This window comes from Myotis lucifugus, unplaced genomic scaffold (assembly GCF_000147115.1).
Source record: "Myotis lucifugus unplaced genomic scaffold, Myoluc2.0 scaffold_23, whole genome shotgun sequence".
Taxonomy (NCBI): Eukaryota; Metazoa; Chordata; class Mammalia; order Chiroptera; family Vespertilionidae; genus Myotis; species Myotis lucifugus.
Window position 1 is genome coordinate 5,147,135 of NW_005871071.1, and position 26,652 is coordinate 5,173,786.

General features: G+C 37.2%; 2 protein-coding genes across 7 annotated transcripts in view; one reads left to right on the top strand and one right to left on the bottom strand.

The window, feature by feature from the left end:
• Positions 1-26,652, top strand: part of FAM214A (family with sequence similarity 214 member A) — a 78,852-nt gene that overhangs the window by 45,230 nt on the left and 6,970 nt on the right. For 5 of the 6 annotated variants that reach the window (XM_006085940.3, XM_006085937.3, XM_014453437.1 and 2 more), the window contains 8 exons: positions 9,858-10,042; positions 10,991-11,193; positions 11,491-11,616; positions 12,396-14,244; positions 15,314-15,433; positions 17,995-18,074; positions 18,746-18,854; positions 21,245-21,403. In XM_006085940.3, the coding sequence (XP_006086002.1) occupies positions 9,858-10,042; positions 10,991-11,193; positions 11,491-11,616; positions 12,396-14,244; positions 15,314-15,433; positions 17,995-18,074; positions 18,746-18,854; positions 21,245-21,403 (2,831 nt within the window). The remainder of the gene's footprint in view (positions 1-9,857; positions 10,043-10,990; positions 11,194-11,490; positions 11,617-12,395; positions 14,245-15,313; positions 15,434-17,994; positions 18,075-18,745; positions 18,855-21,244; positions 21,404-26,652) is intronic. The other variant, XM_023751633.1, reaches the window with a different exon arrangement.
• LOC106696670 (60S ribosomal protein L35a-like) lies at positions 4,693-8,568 on the bottom strand. Its single transcript, XM_014453504.1, has 4 exons — positions 8,470-8,568; positions 6,108-6,180; positions 5,267-5,359; positions 4,693-4,931 (listed from the first exon to the last, which is right to left on the bottom strand). The coding sequence occupies exons 1-4, from the start codon at positions 8,566-8,568 to the stop codon at positions 4,693-4,695; spliced, it is 504 nt and encodes a 167-aa protein (XP_014308990.1).

Genomic DNA, 26,652 nt, shown 5'->3' on the forward strand with positions numbered 1-26,652 from the left:
TTATTATTGCTGTGTGTGTCTGAGCAATCTCTTTACCTCTCTGAAGTCCAATTTCCTCTCTATAAGTTACTAAAAATGCATGCTCTTGAAGGTTCCTTTTAGTTCTGTAATTCCTGAATTCCTACAAAAGCCAAGTCTCAGCCTTTTTTTTTTAAATCTTACTCCTGCCTTTTTGCTCACAAAAGCGGTTTAATTTTCTTTGATGATAAAGGGACCAAGCTTGGTTTTAATTAACTCTAAGTGCTTTTATGCACAAAACAGAACTTTGAAATGCTTTATTTATAAGCAGATGTAATTGTACAGTTTTTCCAAACATTCCAAGGATAATGTTTCTAAGTGGGATATCCTCTTGCTGTTTCTGGAACCATATGTGATCTAGGCCTTTTCCATAATATCTAAACTGAGAGAGCTTTAAACAGGCAAGACAGACAGAAAGAAAAGAATAGCTATTTAAATTCTTTTACTACCAGGAATTCTTGAAAATATGTCTAAGTTGCTTTCTAGAATCTATGCCCTGAGTTGGTAGGGTAGACTCTTGAGTAACTTTTGTGTGAAATGAAAAAATATGAGCTTCTGTAATTGAGAATTAAGAACTTTCCCTTAGAGAAGGTTTTCCAATTACTAATAATGTGTGTGACCTTGGGCAAATGATTTTACAAATTTTTCCTCATCTGAAAGTAAGAGAAAGACACCACATCATTGCATTTGTTCTTAGTTTAAATATAACAAACACTTATGTGGTGCTCATAGGTGCCAGGCAATATCCTAAAAATTTTATAAATAATAACTCAATCCTTGTAATTACCCTCTGAAGGTTGGTACTTATTATCCCCCATTTAATACATTAAAAAACTGAGGCAAAGAGGTTGTATAACTTGTACAAGCTGAACAACTGGCAAGTAGCAGAACTGATTGCATGAGCTCACAGTTCATGCTCTTAACTGTTACTCTATGCTACATCATGAGAATTAAACTGAAGAAGCACCTGATGAAACACTTCACAACTCAGAATGATGGTGATCATCTTTGTTTAAATTGAATGTTTGGATTATGTGACAATTAAAATTTAGAGCCAGTTTTCACAGAGATAGATTATTATTAAAAGCATGCATATGACTTAGATTTTCAGATGGCACCTCAGAACATTGCAATGCTTTAATCATAATTTTCACTTCAGTGGTTATTGTATAATGTCAATGTACAGCAGAAATATTTGGTTGAATTCAAACAAACCACATGCATGTCCAGAAAGTTGCTTTTAAAAGTCAGTCTGTAATACATCTGTGTGCAGATCACTTTGCTTTTTTCATAAGAGAGTGCTAAGTATTTTTTAAAATTCAATTGATTTTTTTGTTGCTTAACAAAAAAAATAAAGAATATTTTTGTATTTGAAGATACTATTCTGTATGTGAAAATATTTATGTGCAACAAATATTCATAAAATAATAGTGCACATTTAAAATTGCTCTTTTGTTCACAGCCATAGCCACTATTTTTTGCACTTGTCACTAAAGTCAACATTGGATTTTACTCTCTGCTTAAGGACTTCTCATGGTATATAAGTCAAGAAGTGAAGAAACCTGGATTCTAGCTTGCAATAGACAGCTTTGAACAAGAAAATTAATGTCTTTGTACCTTATTTTCTTCATCTAGAATTAAGGTAGATTAGGCTACATGATTTCTAAGATCCTTTTCTCAGTCAAAACAGAAACACACAACATATAACTCTGAGATTGAAACATAAGATTAGAAACCAAAAATATTTCCATGTATGTAGAATTTAACTCCTATGCATCCATGAAATATTAAGAATATTATTCTAAAGAAAAGGGTGGGAGCTTGTAAGCAAGCTGAGTTTTTCCTGAAGTGATGGTTGATTTGCACTGACCTGTCCTTTCCTTTTTCACGGTCACTTGTGATCAGTGCCCCAAGTTTGCAGGAAGCTTGGCTGAAGTTAGCAGTACAATCTGTCCATGGGACAGAGTGAAACTTACCCACATGGTGGTGAAATTCATGACCTTAAGGTTGTGCGCCAGCACCGTGAAGTAACCCTTGATAGCCTAGATTGCTTACGTGAGTTCTGGGGAGGAATGCAAAGTAAGTGAAAGATCAGTGTGGAAATGGGTTTGGAAACAAGTCTTTTGTGAAAAAAACAGGGAGTCTCAGGAAAGCTCTTCAGAAAGCTCATAATTGGTGGAGAGGAGAGGAGGAAGGCATGTCTAATAGCTAAAAAAGAGTAAGCAATGGTACCAGATGGGAAATGAGTAGAGTGTCATGTAGGGAACAGTTGGACTGGAACAGAGGGAGCATGTAGGGAGCAGTAAAAGATGAGATGTAAAAGATGAGCAGTAAAAGACGGAAGCAAAGGGGAAGACCACTGAGACTTCGAAGGTGGAGTCGTAGGCAGGGTCACCTCTGATTAATTCCAAGCCGCAGCGTTCACATCCGAATCTGGCAGTGCTCTGTGTGGTGGTCCTGGCCCTCATGTCAGGCGTAAGAGTTTACATTGGATTCAGTAGCTAGGAGGCTGTTGTCGTAATTCAGGTTGTGAGGCAATAAGAGCCTAACTAGGTAACTGTCTTGAGGTTAAAAAGGAAGTATTGAAGTCCAAGACAACTTTAAAAAACACATTAGTAAGATTTAGTGGATGGATCTCATGGCCATAGGGAGGCTCTCCTGCCCCTATCCCACAGACTTAGAAGGGAACGTCTTTTTTCTGTTTTAGGGTTTGGCAACAAATTTGTAAGAATGATGATATTGCATATTTAATACTTATCTTACTTTTATAGAAAGGGCTATTGTGATACATGAATGGCCATTGTGTTCAAAGAATACTAGGGAAAGTAGGCTTTTGTGTTTATCATCTATACCCTTCAGAATAATTGACGATTCACAATAATTGACATCTGTCCAAGCTTCCATCATCACCATCTACTGAGATCACTGTTGTCAAGGTCACCGATGACTTCCTTATTGTCAAATCCAGTGGCCTCTTCTTTGTTTATATTTTATTAAACCTCACCAGTGTTTGATTCCATTAACTACACCCTCCTTGAAAAATTTTTTTTTCTTGTGTCTTTCAAGATACCATATTTGACAGCTGCTTGTAGTGGTTCATCATCTACCTAATTGGTTCTTGTTGGAGGGCCCCAGGCTCTATTAGGAGTTTCCTACATATTCCTCTGGGTAACTCTTGACTCTTAACACTTTCCAAATGCCAATGATTCCCAAAACTATACCCCAACCCTGCACAACTACAGTGACCTCCTAACTAGTATATCTACCTACTTTGAATCTTTCCTGTTTTATTATCAACACTAGAGGCCCGATGCACGAGTTCACGCTACCTAATTGGTTCTTGTTGGAGGGCCCCAGGCTCTATTAGGAGTTTCCTACATATTCCTCTGGGTAACTCTTGACTCTTAACACTTTCCAAATGCCAATGATTCCCAAAACTATACCCCAACCCTGCACAACTACAGTGACCTCCTAACTAGTATATCTACCTACTTTGAATCTTTCCTGTTTTATTATCAACACTAGAGGCCCGATGCACGAAGTTCACGCAAGGGGCTCGGCCCTCAGAGCCCTGGCTTCGTCTAGAAGGTTTGGCTGTCCGATCTAATTAGCATATTACGCTTTTATTATTATAGATAGCAACCAGGGTGATGGTTTTAAAATGTAAGCCAGATCATACCATTTCTCTAGTTAAAACCCTTCAGTGGTCCCCTTGGCATTTGGGATAAAATCTAAACCCCTTGTAGCTTCAATATCCTATCCAATCTAGTCCCTGGCCACCATTCTAAACTTCATGTCCTACCACTTTCCCTCTCTCCCACTGCCATTCCAGCCTCTCTCAACCTCCTTTGAGTTCCAGACACGTTACCCATTCATTCTCACCTTATACCCTCTGCTCAGAATACTCTCTCCCCTATTTTTCAAAAGGCTAGCTTCTTGTTCAGATCTCAGCTTAAATATTATCTGCTCAGAAAAGCCTTCCCTGAATACTCTATATACAGCATTCATACATCACTCTCACATCACCCTTTTGACAATGATGGCACAGCACTTAGCACCATCTGATTTTTTCTTATTAATTTGTTTTTCTCTGCTCCCACTAGAATGTAAGCTCCAATTCTCAGTATCTAGGAAAGTGCCTGGCACACAGTAGGTGTATGATGAATATTTGTTGAATAAATGAAGTCTTAATACCTACTACATACTGGTTAAGTCAACTGAAAGTCCTATTCTTTGAGCATAACCTCTTCTGCTAATTCTTTACACCTATCCTCAGATCCATCCATATATGTTTCTCATCAATATGAGAGTCTAGCTTTCACCTAAATTTTTTTTTAATTATTCTTAAGCCTAGGCCAGTGTGGATCGGTTGGAGCATCATCCTGTATACCAAAAGGTCATGGGTTCAGTTCCCTGTCAGGGCACATACCTAGGTTGTGGGTTGGATCCCCAGTTGGGGCACATATAAGAGGCAACCAATTGGTGTTCCTCTCTCTCAAATCAATAAACATATCTTGGTGAGAGTTTTTTTTAAGTTTATATTTACAAAGAGAGTAAAAGAAGTGTTTCTTTTACTCTCTTTGTAGACTGCTAAGTTCCAGTCTTTAACACTAGAACCTGTATGCTTCACAATTCCCCATGTATGTCTTCATAAATTCATATATATATTTAATTTTAAATCCTTGAGGGGTACAGCGTTACACGGATTCTGTGTATAATGGCCTTAGCAAGAAGGTTGCTTTGGAATTTGACATAAACAATGCCACTGTTTCCATGAGCACGAGTTACCTTTCCCCAGGTTACTCTGGTTTTGTTTGGTTTGTCACCAAGAGTCACTGTGTTGTTCTTTGCCTTGTACACATAAGCACATCTCTTGCCTAGATAGAATTCAGTTTCATCTCCAGCATAAACACCTTCAGTTGTTTTTATTTTATTTTATTCTTTACACTATTATAGATGTCCCCATCCCCCCACGCCCCACTTTGCCCACCTCCACCCAGCCCTTGCCCCCTGCCCCTTCCCTCTGGCCAACACCACGCTTTTGTCTGTGTCTATGGGTCATGCATATGTGTTCTTTGGTTAATCCCTTCATCTAGTACCCCCTCGCCTCTGACAGCTGTGGGTCTGTTCCATATATCCTATTCATGCCTCTGTTCCTATTTTGTTCGTCAGTTTATTTTGTTCATTAGTCTCCACATATGAGATCATATGGTATTTGTCTTTCTCTGACTGGCTTATTTCTAAACACCTTCAGTTTTAAGAAGAGCTGTGTGCTCCTCCTGGTTCCAGAGACCCCACTTATAGCCAAGAAAAATGGCCTTGGACCTCAGCCTTCCACACACTTTGTTGTTTTACAAGCCCTGTTCCCAGCAGGCCTCCACAAGCTCCAAGAGGAAAGAGGAAAGAGGAAGGTCACAAATTCCTATGTTAAGGAACCAAACATAGTAGGGGTTCTACAAAACAATAACTAATTAAAGTACATGACACTAGGTAATGCTTTTATTTATGTGTTACTTTTCAATTAATAGGCCTTATCATTTATCTAATCCTAGTCAGAGAATAGTAATTTATTTCAAATTTAGTTTATGGCCCTTGAGGATGTGACTCAGTTGGTTGGAACATTGTCCCATACACCCAAAGGTTTCAGGTTCTGTTCCCTGTCAGGGCACATGTCAATGTTTCTCACATCAATGTTTCTCTCTCTCTAAAACCAAGTAAATAATAATAATAATAATAATAATAATAATAATAATAATAATAAATGCAGTTTATGTTTGTGTGTTTGCTTTATAGGACTGATAATAGTTTGTTAGTATGTATATCTTTCAGTGCATGTATGCCTATGTATACCACAAACACATAATCAACATTCTTATGAAACATTGTGTTTTCACTTACACTGTAGATATCTTGTCAAAAGTAGATTTATTTTAGATATGTATCACAGTATATTGAGCTAGTCCCATATTATTGGACATTTAAGTTTATTCCATTTTTTAAAACTGGTATAAACATTTTTAAATCCCTTCAATGACACCCCTGACAATTGTTTATCAGTCTGTCCTTGAACCCTGTGATGAAGAATTTACTTCCCAAGTTAGTGGATTTGTCTGTGGATCCACTCTGATTGTTCACAGTTTTTCCAGTGGCCAAATTGTTCACCTTTTTTTTGGACAGAAAAGATGGCAAACTTTAAGACTATGGGTAAACTCCAGAGCCAGGCGAGCATGTCACTAAAAAGCAGCAAGTCCAGTCACGGCTCTCAGCCAGACTGTGGTGTAAGCACAGTCCTCATGGAGGTCTTGGAGGAAGAGGGGCTCCGAACGATGTTGTGATTGATTACTTTCCAATCTCCAATGACCTGTCTCTCATAGCCTGTGGAACATGATAAAATTCTTTCTGTTTTCTTCAATGTTATAGTTTCCAAATCATTTATCTCTTGTAAAATGTGTAACTAGTAGGTAAGCCTCGCCACATTTGTCTAGATTTGAAACACTTTTTGTTTTTGTAAAGGTAAATTGTTTGTAGAGGTCCTGAAATCATAACTTATTTCTGGAGTAAGTTATGTTGTGTTTGTCTTTAATATCATCAAAATATCAAGTTATATCTATTGAGTTTTCTTTCGCCTGACATGATATTTCCCAGTTGCTATTCATATTCTTTACTACAGTAAACTCTGCTCGCTGGTATTTTAGAGGTTGACATTATCAAATTTAAACTGTGCAACTCTTTTAATGACTAGTGATTAATATTCTCATTAATTAAAATTCAGACACCCATAAATTTTTCCTGACAAATTTCTAAAGGTTGTCATCACATAGTCACATGCACGTATTATGTGTTTCATAATACCATTGTATAGTTCATACTGTTCCTTGCAGTGCTTATGTAACAGTTACATAGCTAACTAACAGATAACTGCTGTCATCTCTAACCTTTGTTTCAATTATCTCATATAAATATTCACTACTCTGGCTAAGTTCAATAAGTCATTCAGAGGATCTCAGATCATGGTTTTGGAGTTTACTATCTGAGCAGATAATGACCAAAATAACCCAATTTTAGTCAAATGTTGATTATTCAAAAGTGCTTTTTTATAATAATTCAGTTTTTATTGCTTTAAATGTGATGATTCCTAATGTATAAGTAAGCCATTCCTGCTAGAGCTTTGGAGATGAATTATAGTCTTGCAGGCATACGGATAATGAGTGAAAGGGTACTGTTAGCCCAAAAGACAACAAAAACACTCTCTCATACTCCCTTTCCACATGCCCTCTCCCTCCTCCCTAATCTGACTGGGTAGTTTTCTCTCAGCAGTAGAAATACTATACTTTTTTTTTTTTTAAGTAGCACATAAATATTGAGACATTAGTTAGGTTGTGGGCCACCCTTAGTAGCTGACAGCTGGGCACCACTCAGCATTCCATAGATCGGGAGCCACTGCTCTGCCACAGTTCTTAGCTCCCCAGAATTATCCCACAAACTGAGGGAGGGGCCAGGATGAGCCCAGAGAAGTATCCCAGGAGCTAATATGCCATGTAGCCCATGGTAAGCCTGAACTGGCCTTGAAAACCTGCAGAACCAGCAGAGAAAGCTCCCCTCTGAAAGACACCATGATTTACCTTAGTGAGTCCCAGGTGAACACAGGAAACGCCCGATTTATGTATGACCTCATTGGACCCTGGAGGAGAGTTGAAAGTAGAGACCTCTTCTTTTTCCCCCCATTGGCACATTATTATAAACTAGAGGCCCAGTGTACATGGGTAGGGTCCCTAGGCCTGGCTCGCTATCAGGGCCAATCAGGTTCCCCGCCTCCCCACCCCTCTGCCTCCTCCTTCCTTTGCTTCCTTAGCGCCCCACCACCAACACTGGTTGCCTGCCATGTTCCGCACCTCCCCCTGGTGGCCAGCGCATGTCATAGCGAGCAATCAAACTCCCGTTCTCCTGGTTGAACTCCCAAAGGGACACTTGCATATTAGCCTTTTATATATATAGATTAAGGTACTATTCCTGGAAACTAATTCTATACCATAAATATTCCAAAATGTATTATTAAAATATATGTTGAATAGATATTATTTTCATTTATAATTTTACAAACATAATATTAAAGTATATAAAAACAAAATTTATACCCAGAATGAATGAAGACATGTATGGGGTGGTTAAGAATCTAGATTCTAGAGCCAGACTGTATAGGTTCAAATTCCATCTTTGCTACTTCTTAGCTCAGTGATCTTACACAGATGCTTTAACCTCTCTGTGCTTCAGCTGTCATAAAAGGGTGGTAATTGTTCTCGCCTCCTAGAGCTGATCTGAAGACTAAACGAGTTCATGTGTAGACAGTACTTAAAACTGGTAGTGCCTTGACAGTGTCCCTAATTGTTAGCTCTTATTGTAGGTGTTATAAATGGTCAATTTAAGGAAACTTCCTAAATGGTCTTAAAATACCAGTTCAATCAAGTTGGCATTCAAGGCCCCTTCTTTTCCTGGTGAGCCTGCGTTTGTAGGCATTCTCCAGGCTCCCCTTTCAAGGCTGCTCAGGTCCATCTCCAGTCCTGCCAGTTCCACATTTTCCACTCAGGTTGCACTTTCTCTTTCATGGTTCTGCTCAACAACTACCTCTTTTGCAAAATTTTACCACTATCTGAGCTTCTTTGGAATATATTAAAAGTTGCAGTGTTCTCTTTGTCTTCAATATAATCTCTGAATTATAAGCCCTTGTAGATTAAGAGCTATGTAAAATATAGCACTCTGTCCACCTGGGGCCTAACACAGTGTAGCAGGCACATACTTAAAATATATGTTGCTTAATCGGATTGCACAACAAACTGAATTTTGTGTGTGCACATGTGTGTACATGTGCATGCATGTTCAACCTGTGTAACAAGATAGAAATTTTGAAAGTAATCTGTTTTTAAAAATTAGAGCACTTGTAAGAAATTGAAAAATTACTGAAAATAAGTGAAAATACCTGCAGGTTAGATTGTTTGGAACTGCGTAGTAACCAAAAAATATCACAATTTATGTCTAGCAATTCAGGCCTGCACCGCCTGCTGGATAATTACAGCATTTCTCCCTCTGAAACTGCTACTACTGCCTAGGAAAGGCAGAGAAGATCCCTGTGGCTATAAGTGTCCACATCACAGAATTAGGGCTTCAAAGTTAAGGAAGGGAGAAGGGAGAAAAGGGGAAGAGACATGCATCTGGATCTGCATATTTCCCTAATCTATAATAATAAAGGGTAATATGCTAATTAGACTGGACATCCTTCCGGGTATCCTTCCTTCCGAACAAAGCCGCAGCGGGCAGGTGCTGAGGCAGAGATGGCAGAGGCTCTGGCCGTGGCGGCGGGGGCTGGAGCCAAGGCCCTTGCACGAATTTCGTGCATCAGGCCTCTAGTATTTAATAATAGTAATAAAACATCTTAGCCTAAAAGGTGACATAATAAAACACTTTAACCTTTGGCTAGTGTTGAAGGGTTTTGTGTGAAAACTATTATACTTGACATCCAAAAACATAATTATCTATAGGATTAAAAATGGCATTCCTAAATCTTTGGTATTTTAACTGAAGTTTGCATAAAACCAATTTTATGCCATAATTTTTACCAGCTTTGTCTTAACTGGAATTTTGAATTATGCATCATCTCCTGTCTCTGTGTACCTGGTGAATCAGGAGTTTAATTGCCTCATTTTTATTCTCTTTTCAGTCCTTTGTTAGTGAATATACTTGAGTATGGAATGTGACAGTTATTTTAGACATAAAAGATGAGTTCTTATCAAGAGAGTTCATTAAAGCAGGGGATTTTTTCTTTCTCTCTTTTTTTTAAATACCAGATACTCTAGATGAATATTTTGAATACGATGCAGAGGAGTTCTTGGTCTCCTTGGCCTTGTTAATAACAGAAGGACGAACACCTGAATGTTCTGTAAAAGGTCGTTCAGAAAGTTTCCATTGCCCTCCAGCACAGTCCTGTTACCCAGTAACCACCAAACATGAATGCAGTGACAAGCTGGCCCAGGTAAGAATTGTGTGTTGAGTTCTTTTTATTTATCTTTTATATAAACTACACAGATTCTGTCATCACTTTTGTTACACTGCAATTACAATGCCCACATTTAAATATAAAGTCGGTCACAGCCGTTAACGAAGAAAATCCTAATCCTGGACCATAGCCAACAACCTTGGCTCTTGAACCAGCTCTGGGAGGCACTGCGTAGTTTTGCTGATCGGCAGGCAGGTGGGCAGCCGATTTCAGACCTGCCTTCTCACACACCAGGTTTAACATTCTATTTGCTGCTGATTCAGCTTTCTTTCTTTTAGAGTCTCAGCCCTGGCTCATTGACTTTATGTTCTTATTTATTTAGTGGACTGATGTTAATAATTATTTTCCCCACATTAACCAAATTTCTATATTTCTTTTTTTTTAATGGGTGGATGCATTTTGCTATCATATTAATGTTTTGGGATAAAATACGGTTAAACTATTTATTTTGGTAAGTACTATCTAATTTGCCGTAAGGATTTTTTCCCCAGTTAGTTTCTTAAATGTAGTCCAAAAATTTTAACTGGTATATATTGTATATACTTAATCTTGTATATATTGAGCATTTAATGAAAATGAGTATTTAATATTTTGATCTTCGCTTAGAATGAGTCTTTCCTCTGTAATGATGATGTAATTAACAAACTAGGCAATGCTAGGCCACCTCAAGAAAGAGCAAAGATGTCCCTCCCCACCAGAAAATTTGCATCATAAATGTTGTTCAAAACTAATCCTTGAACTTTAGATCTCACTAGTGTGAATTCATTATTTAGTGAGGAAACCTAAATCGGCAAATCTAAGCGAGTTCTACAATTGATGACTCATTTCTCATATAGATATGTACTTTACAATTGTAATTTTCAAAGTAAAATATACACTTGTGGGGTTTACTGAGACCTTCGGCTTATATTCATTTTCTCGAAGTGTCGCCAAGCCAGACGAACCAGGTCTGAGGTCGCGCTGCTGTGGAAGAACAGCCTTCCGATCATGGTGGAGGTGATGCTGCTGCCAGACTGCTGCTACAGCGACGAGGGGCCCACCACGGACGGCGTGGACCTCAACGACCCTGCAATCAAGCAAGACGCATTATTACTAGAAAGATGGGTGTTGGAGCCGGTTCCTCGGCAGTAAGTTGTACAACTGAGTTTCAAGTTGTTCCTGGTAAATCAGGTTTCCCACAACTTTCTGTACATTATTGTAATAATATATACTTTTTCAGTATCCCTCTATTTATGTAGTAAAATTTAGTACAGATATAACTGTAGGCACTTAGTACAGTTATAACTTTAAGTGACAACCGGTAAATCTGCTATGCTCTTGAAAGCAGACATCCTGAGGGATATGTTTGTTTCAGCTTCTATCAAAAACTCAGTTATTTTGTACTTGCTGACATTTAGATGATGTTTTTTTTTTACTTCCCTTAGGAGTGGTGATCGATTTATTGAAGAGAAGACCCTTCTATTGGCTGTCCGCTCATTTGTGTTTTTTTCTCAGTTAAGTGCTTGGCTGAGTGTTTCTCATGGTGCTATTCCACGAAATATTCTTTACAGGTATGTGAAGGCACAAAAAGAGCAGTGTGTATTCAACTGCATTGGTTAGCTCCTGAATGATATTTTACCTTTTCAATATTTTATTTCTTTCATTTCTAAATATAAGTGGATACAATTTACTGGCATTTTTCTCAAAACAAGTTACAGAAATGTTGATAAGAATCAGTATGAGTTTTGTTTCTCAGGTTATATTTGATGTGGAATAGTTTGCAGAGAACTTTTATGCTTGGTTTATAGAACCAACAGTGAACTTAGTGCTGCCATTATAAATAAAGTAGAAAAACGTTCAGGGCTGCTGAATTTCCGTAGTGGCAGGCTTTCTTAATTTTTGCCATTTTGATAACTATAAACATGCAAACTGCTGAACAACTATCTATAATTGTCTCTTTAGGCAGGTGGCCATCAGATAGAGTATCTCTTAATCACCTTGCACAATAGAATTAGCTGAATCCAATTGTTTAGTGGTAAATACAAAGTCCTTTTATTCTTTCTGCTCTGACAGGTAATTTTAAACTGTAATATTCTTGAGCTTTAATGCTTGCGTGGTCGGTCTAGTGTTCTTAAAAAGAAGATCATCTCTACTAGTATTTGAAGCATGATCTATACTTCTTTTGTTGGTTTTGTCAGAATGACATGCATGGCAAAGTAGCTAAAAGCAAAACCTCAATCATAATTAATGCAAACAAAGATAAGTATATGACTGTTTAAAATTTAAAAAAATACTATACAGTAATGATTTTCATAACCCATCGATTCCATATTTTTCTGTGTGATTCTAGAATCAGTGCTGCTGATGTCGACCTGCAGTGGAATTTTTCACAGACTCCAATTGAACATGTGTTTCCTGTTCCCAATGTTTCTCACAATGTGGCCTTGAAAGTCAGCGTTCAGTCCTTGCCCAGACAATCGAATTACCCAATTTTGACGTGTAGTATTCATACTAATATTGGCCTTTATGAGAAAGGAATTCAAGAACACGAACTTCAAGCCCATCAGCACCACAGTTCTAACGAAGCAGAACAGTGTAGTACGAACAGTTCACAGCGTGTGTGTAGCAAGCAGACGTGGACCGTGGCACCTGAAAGTGTATTACATGCAAAAAGTGGCACCCCTCCAGAATACACTGCAGCTGTCAAAAATGGCAAACTGTATCCAGGCCCTGGCAGTAAATCTGACTATGGAACTTGTCAAGCCAACATTGTGGGCTTCAGTGGTACAGGAGATAAAAAGTCACATGAAACATCAGTGAGGACTTTAAAATCATTTTCAATGATTGATTCCAGTGTCCCCAGTCGCCAGAGTTCCTGGCAGCCAGTTGGTGAGACTAATCCTTTAGTATGCTCTTTAATTCAGGATCGACAAGAAGTTATTGCAAGAATTGCTCAGCATTTGATCCATTGTGATCCAAGCAGTTCACACGTTTCTGGACATGTATTTAATACTCAAGAGTCTAGTTCAGTTAATTCCAAACTTTTCCGGGTTTCACAAGAAAATGAAAATGTGAGAAAATGTAAAGAGACTTTCTCCATTTCTTTCGGTAGTCCGGAGCTTACCTCCTCAGAAGACAGCAGTGAGGGGAAGATCCGAGTAAAACCAGAAATTCCTCGAAGTGAAACTTGTACTGCTAATGGTCTTTATTCTCATCGGTCTGTCGGGGAGACGAACCCTTTAATAGGCTCATTACTCCAGGAGCGGCAAGATGTGATTGCAAGGATTGCTCAGCACTTGGAGCACATTGATCCAGCAGCATCACGTATACCCCGGCAATCGTTCAACGCACATGACTCTACTTTGGTTCCTTCTAAAGTGTTTAGGAGTTCATACGAAGACAAAAATTTGTTGAAGAAAAACAAGGATGATGCCTCTGTTTCCATCTCTAATACAAAATGTTCCTTATTAGAAGACTGCAATGAAGGGGAAAGCCTAATACCTACTAAATCTCTTAGTTCTTTTAAATGCAATAGTAAAGTCAAGTCCTCTTCGAAGCCTCAAATGAGAAGAAATCTGTATCAGGACAATCCTAGTGAAAACATCCAAAGTACATTTCAGGGGATACAGAACAAAGCCACTAGTTTATTGGCTCCCTCAAATATGTCTCATTGCAAAGAAGATAAGTTAGTTTTGACAATCAGGTTGGAAAATACACTTTCTGAGTGTCAATTTAAGGAGCAAGAAATTAGCAATGGAATTGATAAACGGAGTTCACATGGCCATGGTGTTGACAAACAGATTTGCACAAATAAGAATAAGGAAAAAATAATTCAAAATGAAAATTGTAACCCAGAATCTTTTAACAATCACCAATTTGATAAGCCCAAAAATAATGACTCGAAAATAGAAGTTACTACATTGGAAATGTCAGGATATTTGAACAAACGTGAGAACAAGTGCTCAAATAAAGACTCAAAAAGGCCTGCAACATATGAGCAAAATATGCAACTTAATAGTATAGAAAATTATCTCAATAAAGATAAGGAAGATTTCAAATGCAGAAGACAAGACCAATTAAAAAACGAACAGGATAAGAAAGAAGATCCAACTGATGAGAAATTTCAAAACTGTCCTCAGAGAAAGAGTATAAATGGCTGTTTGTCTACATGTGAACAACTGAAAAATACAGAGGTGTTGGTAAGTAATATCTAATATTTCAAATATAATTCTTAAACATCAGTTAAGGTGTGGATTTTCTTTACAGGAGGTCTAGTATTAAGGCGCAAGGTGCCCATTATCTATAGAACATACAAGTTGATGTAATAATCCTGCTACAGAACTAGTATTAATATCATTGCAAATAACCCACTCACTGAAGAGCAAATGCTAGGTACATTCTTTCTGTTGCCCCTTTTTAGTTTATTTCAATATTATGAACAATTGCTGGAGAGTAAATAGGAGTCATAAATAAAATTTATTTTAACTTATTGTTGATCAATTGTTCTGTCAGTGTACAGACCTGCAACCTTGGCTTATTGGGACGATGCTCTAACCAGCTGAGCTACCTGGCCAAGGCTATGTTCTATTATTAACTCCAGTTTACAAATGAGAACCCAAGACCTGGAAAGGTTAAGTTAATTTGCCCAACATCACAAAGCTAGTAAATGGTCGAGTTAGAACCCAAATTAGTCTTTTCTGATTTTTATTCGTGTGTTTTTATGAAATTTTGATCTTTGGGTATAAACTTACCTAGATTCTTAAGAATTAGCCTATTTCCTGTATCACTTCAAAAACATGGTACTGTGACTGTATTAGATATATCTTAAAATTCATGTTTATTATATTGCTGTATCATTCCCCACCAACTTATATCCTCTGAGAATGCCTCTTGATATTTACATAGGTTTATATTTTAGAATATTATGCTATTTTTCCTACCTATGAGTAGTTTTTTCACAAATAAACAGAATCAAATATTACCTTACTAGATGCTAGAATCCGAGTATTTATAAATATGACCATATGTTGATAAGGTATTTGAACATACTTTCTTTAGAATATTTGAGTTTATTTAGCATCTTAAAAAAAGTTTAGACATTGTTTTCTGATTAAAGTGTGTGTGTGTGTGTGTGTGTGTGTGTGTGTGTGTAAAGATACGGATATATAGGTCATTAACTTCACCACCAAGGATGTAATACCTCAATACATATTAGAAATAAGTCTAACATAAAAAAAAATCACCATCGAAATCTAATTCTTTTCCTAGCAGAAAACTATACCGCTGAAACATTCAACTGTCTGGCGGAAACATAATTTTCATTCCTTGGATGGAACCGTAACCAGAGCCTTTCATCCTCGGACTGGCTTGCCTCTTCTTTCAAGTCCTGTAAGTATTTTCCTTTGATATCATATTTAGAAATGCAAATATCTAAAATGTTTGCCAATCATTTATCAGCAGCACTCTGGTGTAAAAAGCACTATAGACTTCATTCAATATGGTGCACTGAGTTGATACAGGAAGACCTCCTCCTCCTTCCCAAACACAGAAATCCTGGATCAGACAACACAACTTGTAAATACATGATATAGTGTAACAGCAAGAGAGGTACACCTCTGACTACTAACTTGGACAAGTCACGGCCCTCTCGGATGTCTGGACTGAAGATTGTGCTAGGGCTTAATGGCCTTCCTGGGACAGGAGTCATAGCTGGGTCCTGAAAACCAAACTCCTCATAAAACTAGAAGCAGGGGTGAACTACCCTTCTAGAACTGGGAGAGGAGGGGGGAAATCACCTGTTTATTTAAGGGTGCAACAGGGAGGTGTATAGTGGGTGGGAAAATAATCCCCCAAAAGAATTTTGACTTAAACCTAAGCCACTCATGGTAGTTCTGAATTTGTGCTGTCTGTGAAGTTCAGAAACATCTAGCTAAGAAATAACCATAGACTAAATTGAAACCTGTAAAATCCATTGAGTCCTAGCAGAAGAAACATGTAACTATTCCACATCTATACCCCATGGCACCAAGGATTTCTTTTGCTGGAAAATAACTCTTGCTGAAGATTATCTCAGAGGAAAAACACTACAGAGCACCTTAAAAGAATCAGAAGGAGCCAGAAATGGGAGAATTCACATTTAGGAATCCTGCTATCAGAGCAACCTGAAAAGAAAGTAAAAACTAATTGTTTAAAATATTCTAAGATATAAAGGATGATGAAGACAGGGGTTAAGATGAAAGAGCATGTGGATTTGAAAGAGAACTAATCACATTATAAATATGAAAAACTATTATAATTGAAGTATACACAGGTGTACATACACATACAGGTGGATTAAACAGTGGACTAGAATGAGCTGAATAGAGATTTAGTGAATGGATTAGACAGATATTAAGAAAGCACTTAGGGGGAAAAAACACAAAAGAAAGCACTTAGAATGATGCATAGAAAGGAAGAGAATGGTAAAATATGAGAGCCATGGAGGATAAAATGAGATGCTCAATATAAGTCTAGTAGAAATTCTAAAAGGAGGACTAGATAAAATAAGGAAAATGCAGTATTAGAAGAAATAAAGATAGATACTTTTTTAGAATCGAAGAATGAGAGTTTAGATTGGAAATTTCACATTAAGTGCTGACTACAAAAAATTGCATGGTGTACTTGCACAACTCTCAAAAATATTGAGGTTGGCCCTGCCGGTTTGGCTCAGTGGATAGAGTGTCGGCCTGTGGACCGAAGGGTCCCTGGTTGATTCCAGTCAAGGGCACATGCCTGGGTTGCAGACTCGATCCCCAGTAGGGGATGTGCAGAAGGCAGCCGATCAATATTCTCATCATTGATGTTTCTATCTCTCACTCCCTTTCCCTTTTTCTCTGAAATCAATAAAGTATATTTGAAAATAATGTGTTTGATAAGATTGTGCACATTTAAAAAATATTGAAGTTGTTTAGATTTTCAGTGTCATCTGTTTCTTTATAGTCACTAATTAGACTGATCACTTAGATACTTGTATATACTTAATATTAATTCTAGAAATATCTGTCTAACTTGCATGTTGTACATAATTTTACTTTTAATTTACACTTGGGTCTTTCATTTTTAGGATATTTTGATCTAGATAGTAGTTTGTGTTAAATGTAATCTGGTATACAATGGTGCTTCAAACTGCAGAGTGTAGTATTTTTCAAATCTATTGGCTATGGAGCCCCAGGGTTCTTGGAAATATGCAGCGTGGTGGCAATGGACAAAGGAGCAACACAGCTGGCCCCACCCCAGGCTCCCATCACCATTTAATTCTTCTTTTCCTTTTTATTTTAAACCTATAAATCTTTTATTTCTGCTCCCAAAATACAGAAGTATGGAAAGTAAAAACATCTTATAATTATATTGGGATTCCATGTAGGATTTGGTTTTAGAAAAAACTGGTTCTGCTTCTTAAAAAATAATAAAAACCTAGTAAAAGTGCTTTTATTAATCCCGTTTTTCCCATATTAGTTAATAAAATAAGAACATAAAAACAATCTATACTAATAAAAGGGTAATATGCTAATTAGACCAGATGTCTCCCAGACATCATTCAGGACATCCTTCCCGATGAAGCTGGGGCCAGAGGGAAGCCAACCCGGGTCCCAGGTGCCTGTCGGTGGCCCAAGGGAAGTCAGACTGGGTCCCGGGTGCCTGCTGGTGGCCGTAGGAGGGAAGCCCGGGTCCTGGGTGCCGGAGGGAAGCTGGTGCTGGCAGCTGGGGTAAGGAAGGCCTACTCTTGCATGAATTTTCATGCATCAGGCCTCTAGTATATAATAAAGAACATGATTTGAAGTAAGCTATTTTGGGAGAAAGTTTATTATTTTTAAGATACAGTTAGCTTTCATTTGTTAAGTATTGTCAATTCAAGAAAAAATTATAGTCTTTTTTTTTTTTAATTTCACAAATGATTACTTTGACCTTAGGTTCCTCAAAGAAAGACACAATCAGGCTGCTTTGATCTGGATTCTTCATTACCGCATCTGAAAAGCTTATCATCTAGAAGGTATTTACCTTAAAATGCATTTGTGTTTATGAAATAGTATTACACAAAATTCTGACCTTTTACAATTAATAATGTTGGCTCTAAAAATCACAAATTTAACAGAAATCTTTTTCAATTGGTTATCATTTTCAATGTGATATCACACCTACAGTTATTAAGGATGAGTTAGGGAGAAATTAATACTACATAAACAAATCTTTAGCATTGGTTTTAACATTTAAGTGGGTTTGTATATTTCCAGTCACTCACCTCCTCCTTTGCCTTACACTCATTTGCAAAAAGCCTCAGCATTTGTTCCAAGTTGTCATATAATACTGTCATTCTTTAGTCAGATAATTTTGCCTTTGTATTTTCATTTTTCACTGAAAACAAAAACTGATATAGGAGACTGCATTATTATATATCTCCAGCAGATGCCACTACGTGATATGTTATAAATTCCACCATGAAAACTTCCAGGATGTTATAAATATTCTTTATAAAATATTATAACAATGATTATAAAATCTAATCAAGAATGTTAAGCTAGATATTTAACATCTTAAAATTTGGTAAAATTAATTTTTTATCATGGTAGTTTAAGTAAAATTAATCATATGATCTTAATTTAATGCAAAAGTAAATTAGAAAATATTTTGGTTAATATGTACATTTGCTTTTTATTTTTTTAGTCCTCGGCCCTGTTTAAACATTGAAGGCGACCCAGAAATTCATGAAAAACCATTACTGAGTTCTAGTGCTCCACCCATAACAAGTCTTAGTCTCCTAGGAAATTTTGAGGTAATGTTTTTTTAAAAAACTATTTTAGAGTTGAAGTTTCTTAAGCTAGCTAGATCCAGGGTATAATTTATGTCATTTGTTTATAAAAGGGAAATAAATAAATGGGTTGTATTTTTCCAAAGCCTGGAAATCACCTTTCTTTCCCCCCCTTTCCCCCCACCCCTTTCCCCTCTTCCCTTTCCTTTTCAGGAGAAGTGGATTTGAGAGCATTGTTAGCTGTGACATCTTAGAATTGGGTAGCTTGTAGAGGAGACAGAGGACTTAGATGCGATCAGGTTGGATCAAGGTATCTGTGACTCTAGCTGCAGGATAGACTTGACTCACCTTCTTACCTGGTGCACTTGGCTCTGGGACCCAGGAAGGATGATGGTGAACTGATAGCAGCCCCTTCATGACCAATGAGGTTGGCTTTTAAAATCAAATGGTTCTTTGTACTATATTTGCAATTTCTCTGTAAACCTAAATCTGTTCTAAAATATGAAGTTTTTTTTTATCAAATGGTTAAAGGTCTCTGGTACATGTGCTGCTTTATTTAGTATGGATATTTCTACTTGGGACCAAGTGTATTATTATGGATTTTGTTGTCATTAATTAGAAAACCACCTTAAACATGAACCTGTTAATGACATTTTAAAAGTTACTTTAATTGATGAATTTTTATGGGAAAATAACTTAAGATTTGTATTTTTAATTTAAATAGCTTATCAGTTATGGTGCTTTGATATATTAACAATATTGCTTTATTCAAGATAATTTTTTAATATTGAGGCTATCTTTCAAACTTTTAGTAGCAACAGAAACTATGTTTCATGGTAAGTTGATGAATCTCTTTTCCATGTCACTGCCCAAGGCATCAGTTCAGAGATACTGATCTCGATATTCTTCTTTGTCATCAATTTAAAATTATATAAGGTCATTGTAAGGCTCAGGTCCTCTGCAATCTTTGTACCGTAATCCAAGAATATTTATGAGAGGGAAAAGAGATTTTTGATATGTGCAAACCTTAAGAAAGAGAAGATGGTTAAAAGGTCAGTAAACTGGTTGTCTCCTATGATTCTATGCAGATAATGCATACATTTTCACGTGACTTAAGTAGAAAAACAGAGAAGTTCTGAAACTGTCCAACTCATAGGTCCTCTTTAATATATAATGAATTAGGTGCTCTCTCCAATAAATACTGATGATATATAGATAGATATAGATTATTATTTTTTTTTATTTAGTTAGTTAGTTTTGCTTAGTGCATTTGACTCTCTGTGGCAATTTTAAAAAGAGGGAGAAGATAGACAAACTACTGAACTGACACATTGATCTTGTTTCATGAAACAGGGCAAAGCCTTACCCTGCAAAGTTATTGAGGGGAATCTGGATGTTTTTATATCATTTGTGGGGCTTTAGGTGGAGTCTAGAAACACATTGACCCAGAGTAATACCCAAGTAGAAGACTGTGCATTTATTTCTGAGGCTAGTTTCTTTTTCTTGTTATCATTTAGAATGTTCTATCTGATAAGGGGTTAATATCCAAAATATATAAGAACTCATTCAACTCTATAGCAAAAAAAAATTTTGATTGAAGTTTTCTACTCCAGCCCTACCTGGTTTGGCTCAGTGGATAGAGCGTTGCCCTGCGGACTGAAGGGTCCCAGGTTCGATTCCAGTCAAGGGCATGTACCTTGGTTGCGGGCACATCCCCAGTAGGGGGTGTGCAGGAGGCAACTGATCGATGTTTCTAACTCTCTATCCCTCTCCCTTCCTCTCTGTAATAAATCAATAAAATATATTTTTTTAAAAAGTTTTCTACTCCAAAAAAAATACATTAATTAATAAAATAAAATAAAAAGTTTTCGAGTCCAAAAACCTTGTCTTATCCATTCCATTTATCTGTTCTGTGAATCTCTTCCATCAATTCAGTCCAGAACAATCATACGGTATTTCAATGGTCAGTCTTTTTATTTTAGCCATTCCAGTGTGTGTGTAGTGCTTTTGTACTGTAGGTTTTGTTGTTTTTAGAGATAGAGGAAAGGAGGGAGAGCGGCTCTGGGAGGATTAACAAAATTTCTGATATCATACCTACTCTGGTAGAGTTTTGATTTGTTTATTTACAGAAATAAGAATAACTTTGAACAATTAGGTCCAACGGTGACATTCAAGGATAGTTCAGCATGGGTTGGAATAGTGAGAGGAGGCAAACTTGATAGCATGGTAGAAGATCGATGGGAGAGGGGTTAATTTCAGGTCAGGTGAACATTAGAAATGAGGGCATGGCAATGGTAGCAACCACTTTTCTCGCGCCAGAAGACATAGTAATGTATTTCTTTAAATAGAAGGCAAAATGAATGTGTTGTGTTAACTTTTAAAATTTATATCTTAAGAATTATTTTGTCTTCTAGGAATCCGTCTTGAACTATCGCTTAGATCCTCTCGGCATTCTTGACGGTTTTACTGCCGAGGTAGGGGCCAGCGGTGTTTTCTGCCCCACACATTTGCTGCTTCCGGTAGAAGTGTCATTCTACAGTGTCTCCGATGACAATGCTCCCTCTCCTTACATGGCAAGTATTTTTTAAATTGCCTTTTTCTGCTAAAATTTACCAACTTAATGACAGATGTCTTTAAGTTTAAAGAGATTGAGGACTGCTTTGGTGCAATGGTTGAAAATATAAAGTATTTCCTAAGAGAAAATTGAAGGCTGAATAGAGACTAATTAATATACCAACCAACATGTTACCTCACAGCTTCTTTCTGAGCTAGCTCCAATAATAGATATCTTCTTTTGCATTTGACAGTGGTGCTGACATTTTACTTGTTTCTGTGTGATTTGAAAAAAAAGATAAAAATTTGATTCGTGACACTATCATTCCATGTCTTGCTGAGTTCACACAAATTCTCAAGTGCTTACTGTGCTCACTGCTCCCACAAGGGTTGCCTTCACATGTGATCCTCATCTCAGTAGACTTTAGGGAAAGGCACGGTAACCTAAGGCTTCTGCAAAGCCCTTTTACCCACTTTGTCCTGTTTGGTTTGTCTTTGGACCATTTTATTCTAATCCTAAGGTCCTTTAGAATATTAGTTATTCTGACTGACTGCTAATGTTTTACTGGAGAGTAAGATAGCTCAGGGGAATTAGAGCAGAGTATTGAGCCTTCCAGTCCTGTGATTTCATCTTTTCCATTTTTTATTCCAGTGGATTGAGCATAAATTAAGCCTTCAACTGCAGAAATGATACCAAGTCCTGGAGTATAATTAGTATCAGCCATTTTCCAAAACACAAAGAGCGAGAAGCAATGCAAGTTCATACAAGTTTACAGAGATGGTGTCAAATATGGAATCAGAACTGGGTTTTGGTCTTCCTTTGAGAAATATATACATTGCCATAGGCATGGAAATATACAGCTCTGGTCTTGCCCCTCAAATGTCCTACCACCTGGCTCAATTGCCTCCTCTCCCCCATCTTTTAGATTTTCAAGGACATTAATAACAGTGTCTTTTGCTATTAATAAAGTTGTGAAAAGGGAATTCGACATAATCAAGAAACAATAGAGGAAGGGAAGTTTTACTTTTTTTTAGGAACCTAAATATAGCCTACTCACTATTGGCTCAAGGAAGCCTTATTCCATTCTAAGTGTGAAAATTTTAGTCAAGATTCTGATCCACGTTTCATACTTCAATAGAAAAAGCATACCGGTGTCTGCCCATTTATTCAGTTTTCTTTTTCCAGTAATATTTACACTTGCGGGTCATAACCATAATGATGCACAACATTGGTTATTATGAAAAATGAGGCCCACTCCTTGACAAACCTACCCGTTATCCCATAAGCCACCTGTTAGTCATTTACTATGGAAACAGGTATCCACTTTTCCAGTATAATTTTTGAAAAAATAACTCGTAATTTGGGATAATTCATATAATGGAAAGTGCCATTGAGATAAGGTCAATATTAGGATAAAAGTGCATCATACTGGAATGCTTACAATATTATAATATAATTGTGACAATGTCCATTTTGCTTTACCAGGACATCAAGAAGTCTCTTCAGTTTAGCGTATTCTACTGATACATAGTGACAGAGAATTGAAAGATAAGGTCTAAAATACTGTAATCTGTCATTGGGGCACAGAGTCCTGATAACCATTAGGATGGCTGAGGAATAAGATAAAAGAGTGAATTGGCTAAACATTAGCTCAAATAAATATATTTGAGTGAAATTCATGAGCAAGAGGTCATTTGAAGTATGCTTTAAAAAAGCACAACAGCATTAATCCTTGGCCTTGGTTGACATTTAAAAAATGAAGGATTAAGAGATAAAGGATTAAGAGATTTCTGTCTTTAAAAAGTACACACAAATGATTACAGATCTTAAGAGTTTAAATCAGGTTATTGAGTTAGTCTATTCTTAAAGAATTCTGATTTGCTTTTTTCTGATAATATTCTTTAATAAACTTTCCATTGTGTAATTTTTTTGTGAGATTACTCATTAGAAATGGGTTCCCTTTGCAGCAAATGATGCAGTCCAAATCTTAGACCACAGATCTTTCCTACTATAAATTAATAAAATTATTGTTCTTCAGGGAATTGGTAATTCCATCTGTTTTCAAAGTACTGATTATGTTTTGATAAGATAATACATATAACAGATCGGCAGAGTTGAGACGCCAAACTCCTATTTGTTACTCTAATAATAACCTTGGGACCTCACATTACAAGTTACACAAATGACTCACAAAGATAAATGTTTGGCCCAGAAATTTCTGCCTTTACGGTATAGAAGTAGTACTGGACTTTTCATTAAATAATTCCTTAAAAATTAACTCAAAGCTATGTAATATCTCTCTCCAATTGGGTGTCAGTGGTAAAAATGTTCTTCAAGTGTTGTATGATATTACAACTTTTCACAGTTTAGAAACTATTGCTTAGTGGAACCAAGCAGAAAGGTCTAGAGCAGGTGTGCCAGTACCAAATTCAAGTTATAACTTGTATTATCATCATATTAACAGGGTCATATGTTATTTTCTCCTATTTGTAAGTAAACAAATTAAGATAAACTTCTTTCTGTTTTATTTAGATTTGTATATTTTCTATTAAACAATAATTTGAGAATAAGTTTTTGTGTAAGATTTGACCCAGTTCATTTATCTTAACCTTTCTCTTTCATCCTAAAATGCCAGAAATACAGCAACTTTTTCTACATAGAAATATTGATATGCGGACCAATTAAATAATAACTTTAATAATAATAGAATTCCAAATAATTTCTCCATTTCTTTCTAATTCCTAATTTGCCAACGCCATACTGGCTTAGAAATTATAAAGTGTTGCCCTGGCCAGTGTGGCTCAGTTGGTTGGGCATCATCCTATGCACTGAAAGGTTGCCATTCAATTCGCAGTCAGGGCACAGGCCCTGGTTGTGGCTGGATCTCTGGTGGGGGGAGTGCAGGAGGAAGCCTATCAATGTTTCTCTCTCTCTCCCTCTCCCTCTGCCTCAAAAAAAAAAATCACTAAAAAATCTTGTTAAAAAAAGAAAAGAAATCATAAAGTGTTGCTTTAAACCTGAAGGTTTTGTGTGTTTTTTTTTAATTCTATTTTCTTGACATGCTTCTCCCTCCCGGAAGCATGCCTGTGCCTTTCCCTTCCCCCATTCTTTCCTCTTAGGCATGTATCTCCTAAACTCTAAGGGTTCCTACAAGACTTGGAACCAGGGGAGCAATGGGCAACGACTGCTCATCTCAGGCTAACCCCCTGAACCTGTCTCCAAGGTCCTCTTTGCTGCTTCTTCTATTCTAAGCCCTTCCTTGTTTCACTGTCCCCCAGCTTTAATAAACTTACTCTCAAAATGAAAAAATAATCTATATTATTTCTTTATAAATTAATTTTGTTACTGTTATCATGTTCTGAAAACTATTATAATTGTATTAAAGGAAATAAATATAGGCTTGATAGTAGTTTTTGAGTTACCAGTTTCCCTTTACTTATTGAAGGTAGGGTGGCACGGAAGAACAGTCATGTATTACCTGTAGCAATGTGATTGTAAAGGTGGCTAGTATTTATATATTTTTTACCGTTTTCCCCTAGAACTAGGAAGAAGATGCTATAGCATTTTTCATATAGAGCAGATTGTAAGAGAGAGCATGTTTAAAGCTTCATTGCTGTTTTGGTTAGGGATACAGTTTGTTGATACTCTTGTTTTCATGTTTCCAATGGCCATCTATAAATCACATTTGTCAAGAGCCACGTTTCTTCTCAGTGCCCATTTTCACGAACATTTCCCAATATTAACATGTTAATTTAACAGTCTGATGTCAAGTGTTGTTCACTTGCAGTTGTGATATTTCCATATTGAAGTCTGTTTTTTCCTTTCACCTTGTCCACTCCTTTTTACTCTCCCCTCCCCTCCACCTTGGCCTGTCTTTCTAACACACGGATGTTGCCTGATGGGACAGTCCTGTTTTATACTTAGTTTTACATACGATTGGCGTATTTTGGCGTGCACAACATAAAAAGACAGGATATAAAATGGAGAGAATGTAATTATTCTACTTAACTACTCAAAACTGTTAGCCCAGTGAAAACAAGTGAATCAGCATTCTTCTCATAAACCATCTGAGAATTAAGTATCACAATCACTGCCTGTCATTTGGTTATCCTGGTTATTTGGACATTTTCACACATTCAATCAGAACTTCCCTTGTATTAATTGGTACTTCTTTCCCATTTGAGGACTGCTGCAATGATTAGAACATCCTTCTCAGGAAACTTCATTATATAGCACAGCAGTGCTTTTCATACATGAATGTGTGCATGATATCATCTGGGAAATCTGGTTAAATGCAGAGTTGATTTGGTAGGTCTAGGTCAGTGATGGCAAACCTATGACACGTGTGTCAGAGGTGACACGCGAACTCATTTTTTTGGTTGATTTTTCTTTGTTAAATGGCATTTAAATATACAAAATAAATATCAAAAATATAAATCTTTGTTTTACTATGGTTGCAAATATTAAAAAATTTCTATATGTGACACGGCACCAGAGTTAAGTTAGGGTTTTTCAAAATGCTGACACGCTGAGTTCAAAAGGTTCGCCATCACTGGTCTAGGTCTAGGGAGAAGCCAATAATTCTGCATTTCTAATAAGTTCACAGGTGATAATGATAATGCTGGTCTGTCTCTAATCCATATGACTAAAGAACTGAGTGCATTTTTGGCCAAGACTTAGATCCTTCCATATTCCTGACTTTTTATGTGTCCAAAGATCAATAAATTATTTTGCTTCATTTCCCTCCCTGATACAAGGGGATAATCCTATAACCCCTCCCTTTATCCTTTTTAGTTAAGGAACTTCTTACTTTTGTATCCTATATCTTAATAGAAATGTCAAACAGTATGGTGTTATATAATTGTTATTTACCTGGTATATTTGTTATCCTATATAATAAAAGGCTAATATGCAAATTGACCCTAACAGCAGAACGACCAGAACGACCGCTGGACCAGTCACTATGAGGCGCACTGACCACCCCTCAGTCCCTTTCCCCAGCTGGCAGGCTCTAATCACCTGATGGCGAATGGGGACCCAGGGTTGAGTGGCGGGGGACATGGGTGATGCCAGGCCAAGGCCCCCACCCCACCAGTGGCCCCACACACAGAGGGTGGAGGGCAGGGCTGGCGATTGGGTGGGAACAGCTGACCTCTTGGTCCCTTTCCCCAGCCATTAGGCACTTATCACCCAAGGGCAAATGGGGAACTGGGGGTGGGTGGTGGCAGGGGGCAGGGCTGGCTGTGGGAAGCCGGGGATGATGGCCCT

Bases quoted from the DNA above. Each gene is read 5' to 3' on its own strand.
- LOC106696670 (XM_014453504.1), bottom strand. From the start codon at position 8,568: ATGGACCTGAGCAGCCTTGAAAGGGGAGCCTGGAGAATGCCTACAAAC. The intron at 5,360-6,107 runs GTAAATTCTTCA...AAAACAACAAAG, and splicing joins CAAATCCACTAACTTGGGAA to TGTGTGGAAGGCTGAGGTCC. The intron at 4,932-5,266 runs GTGTTTAGAAAT...AAACAACTGAAG, and splicing joins AGCTCTTCTTAAAACTGAAG to GTGTTTATGCTGGAGATGAA.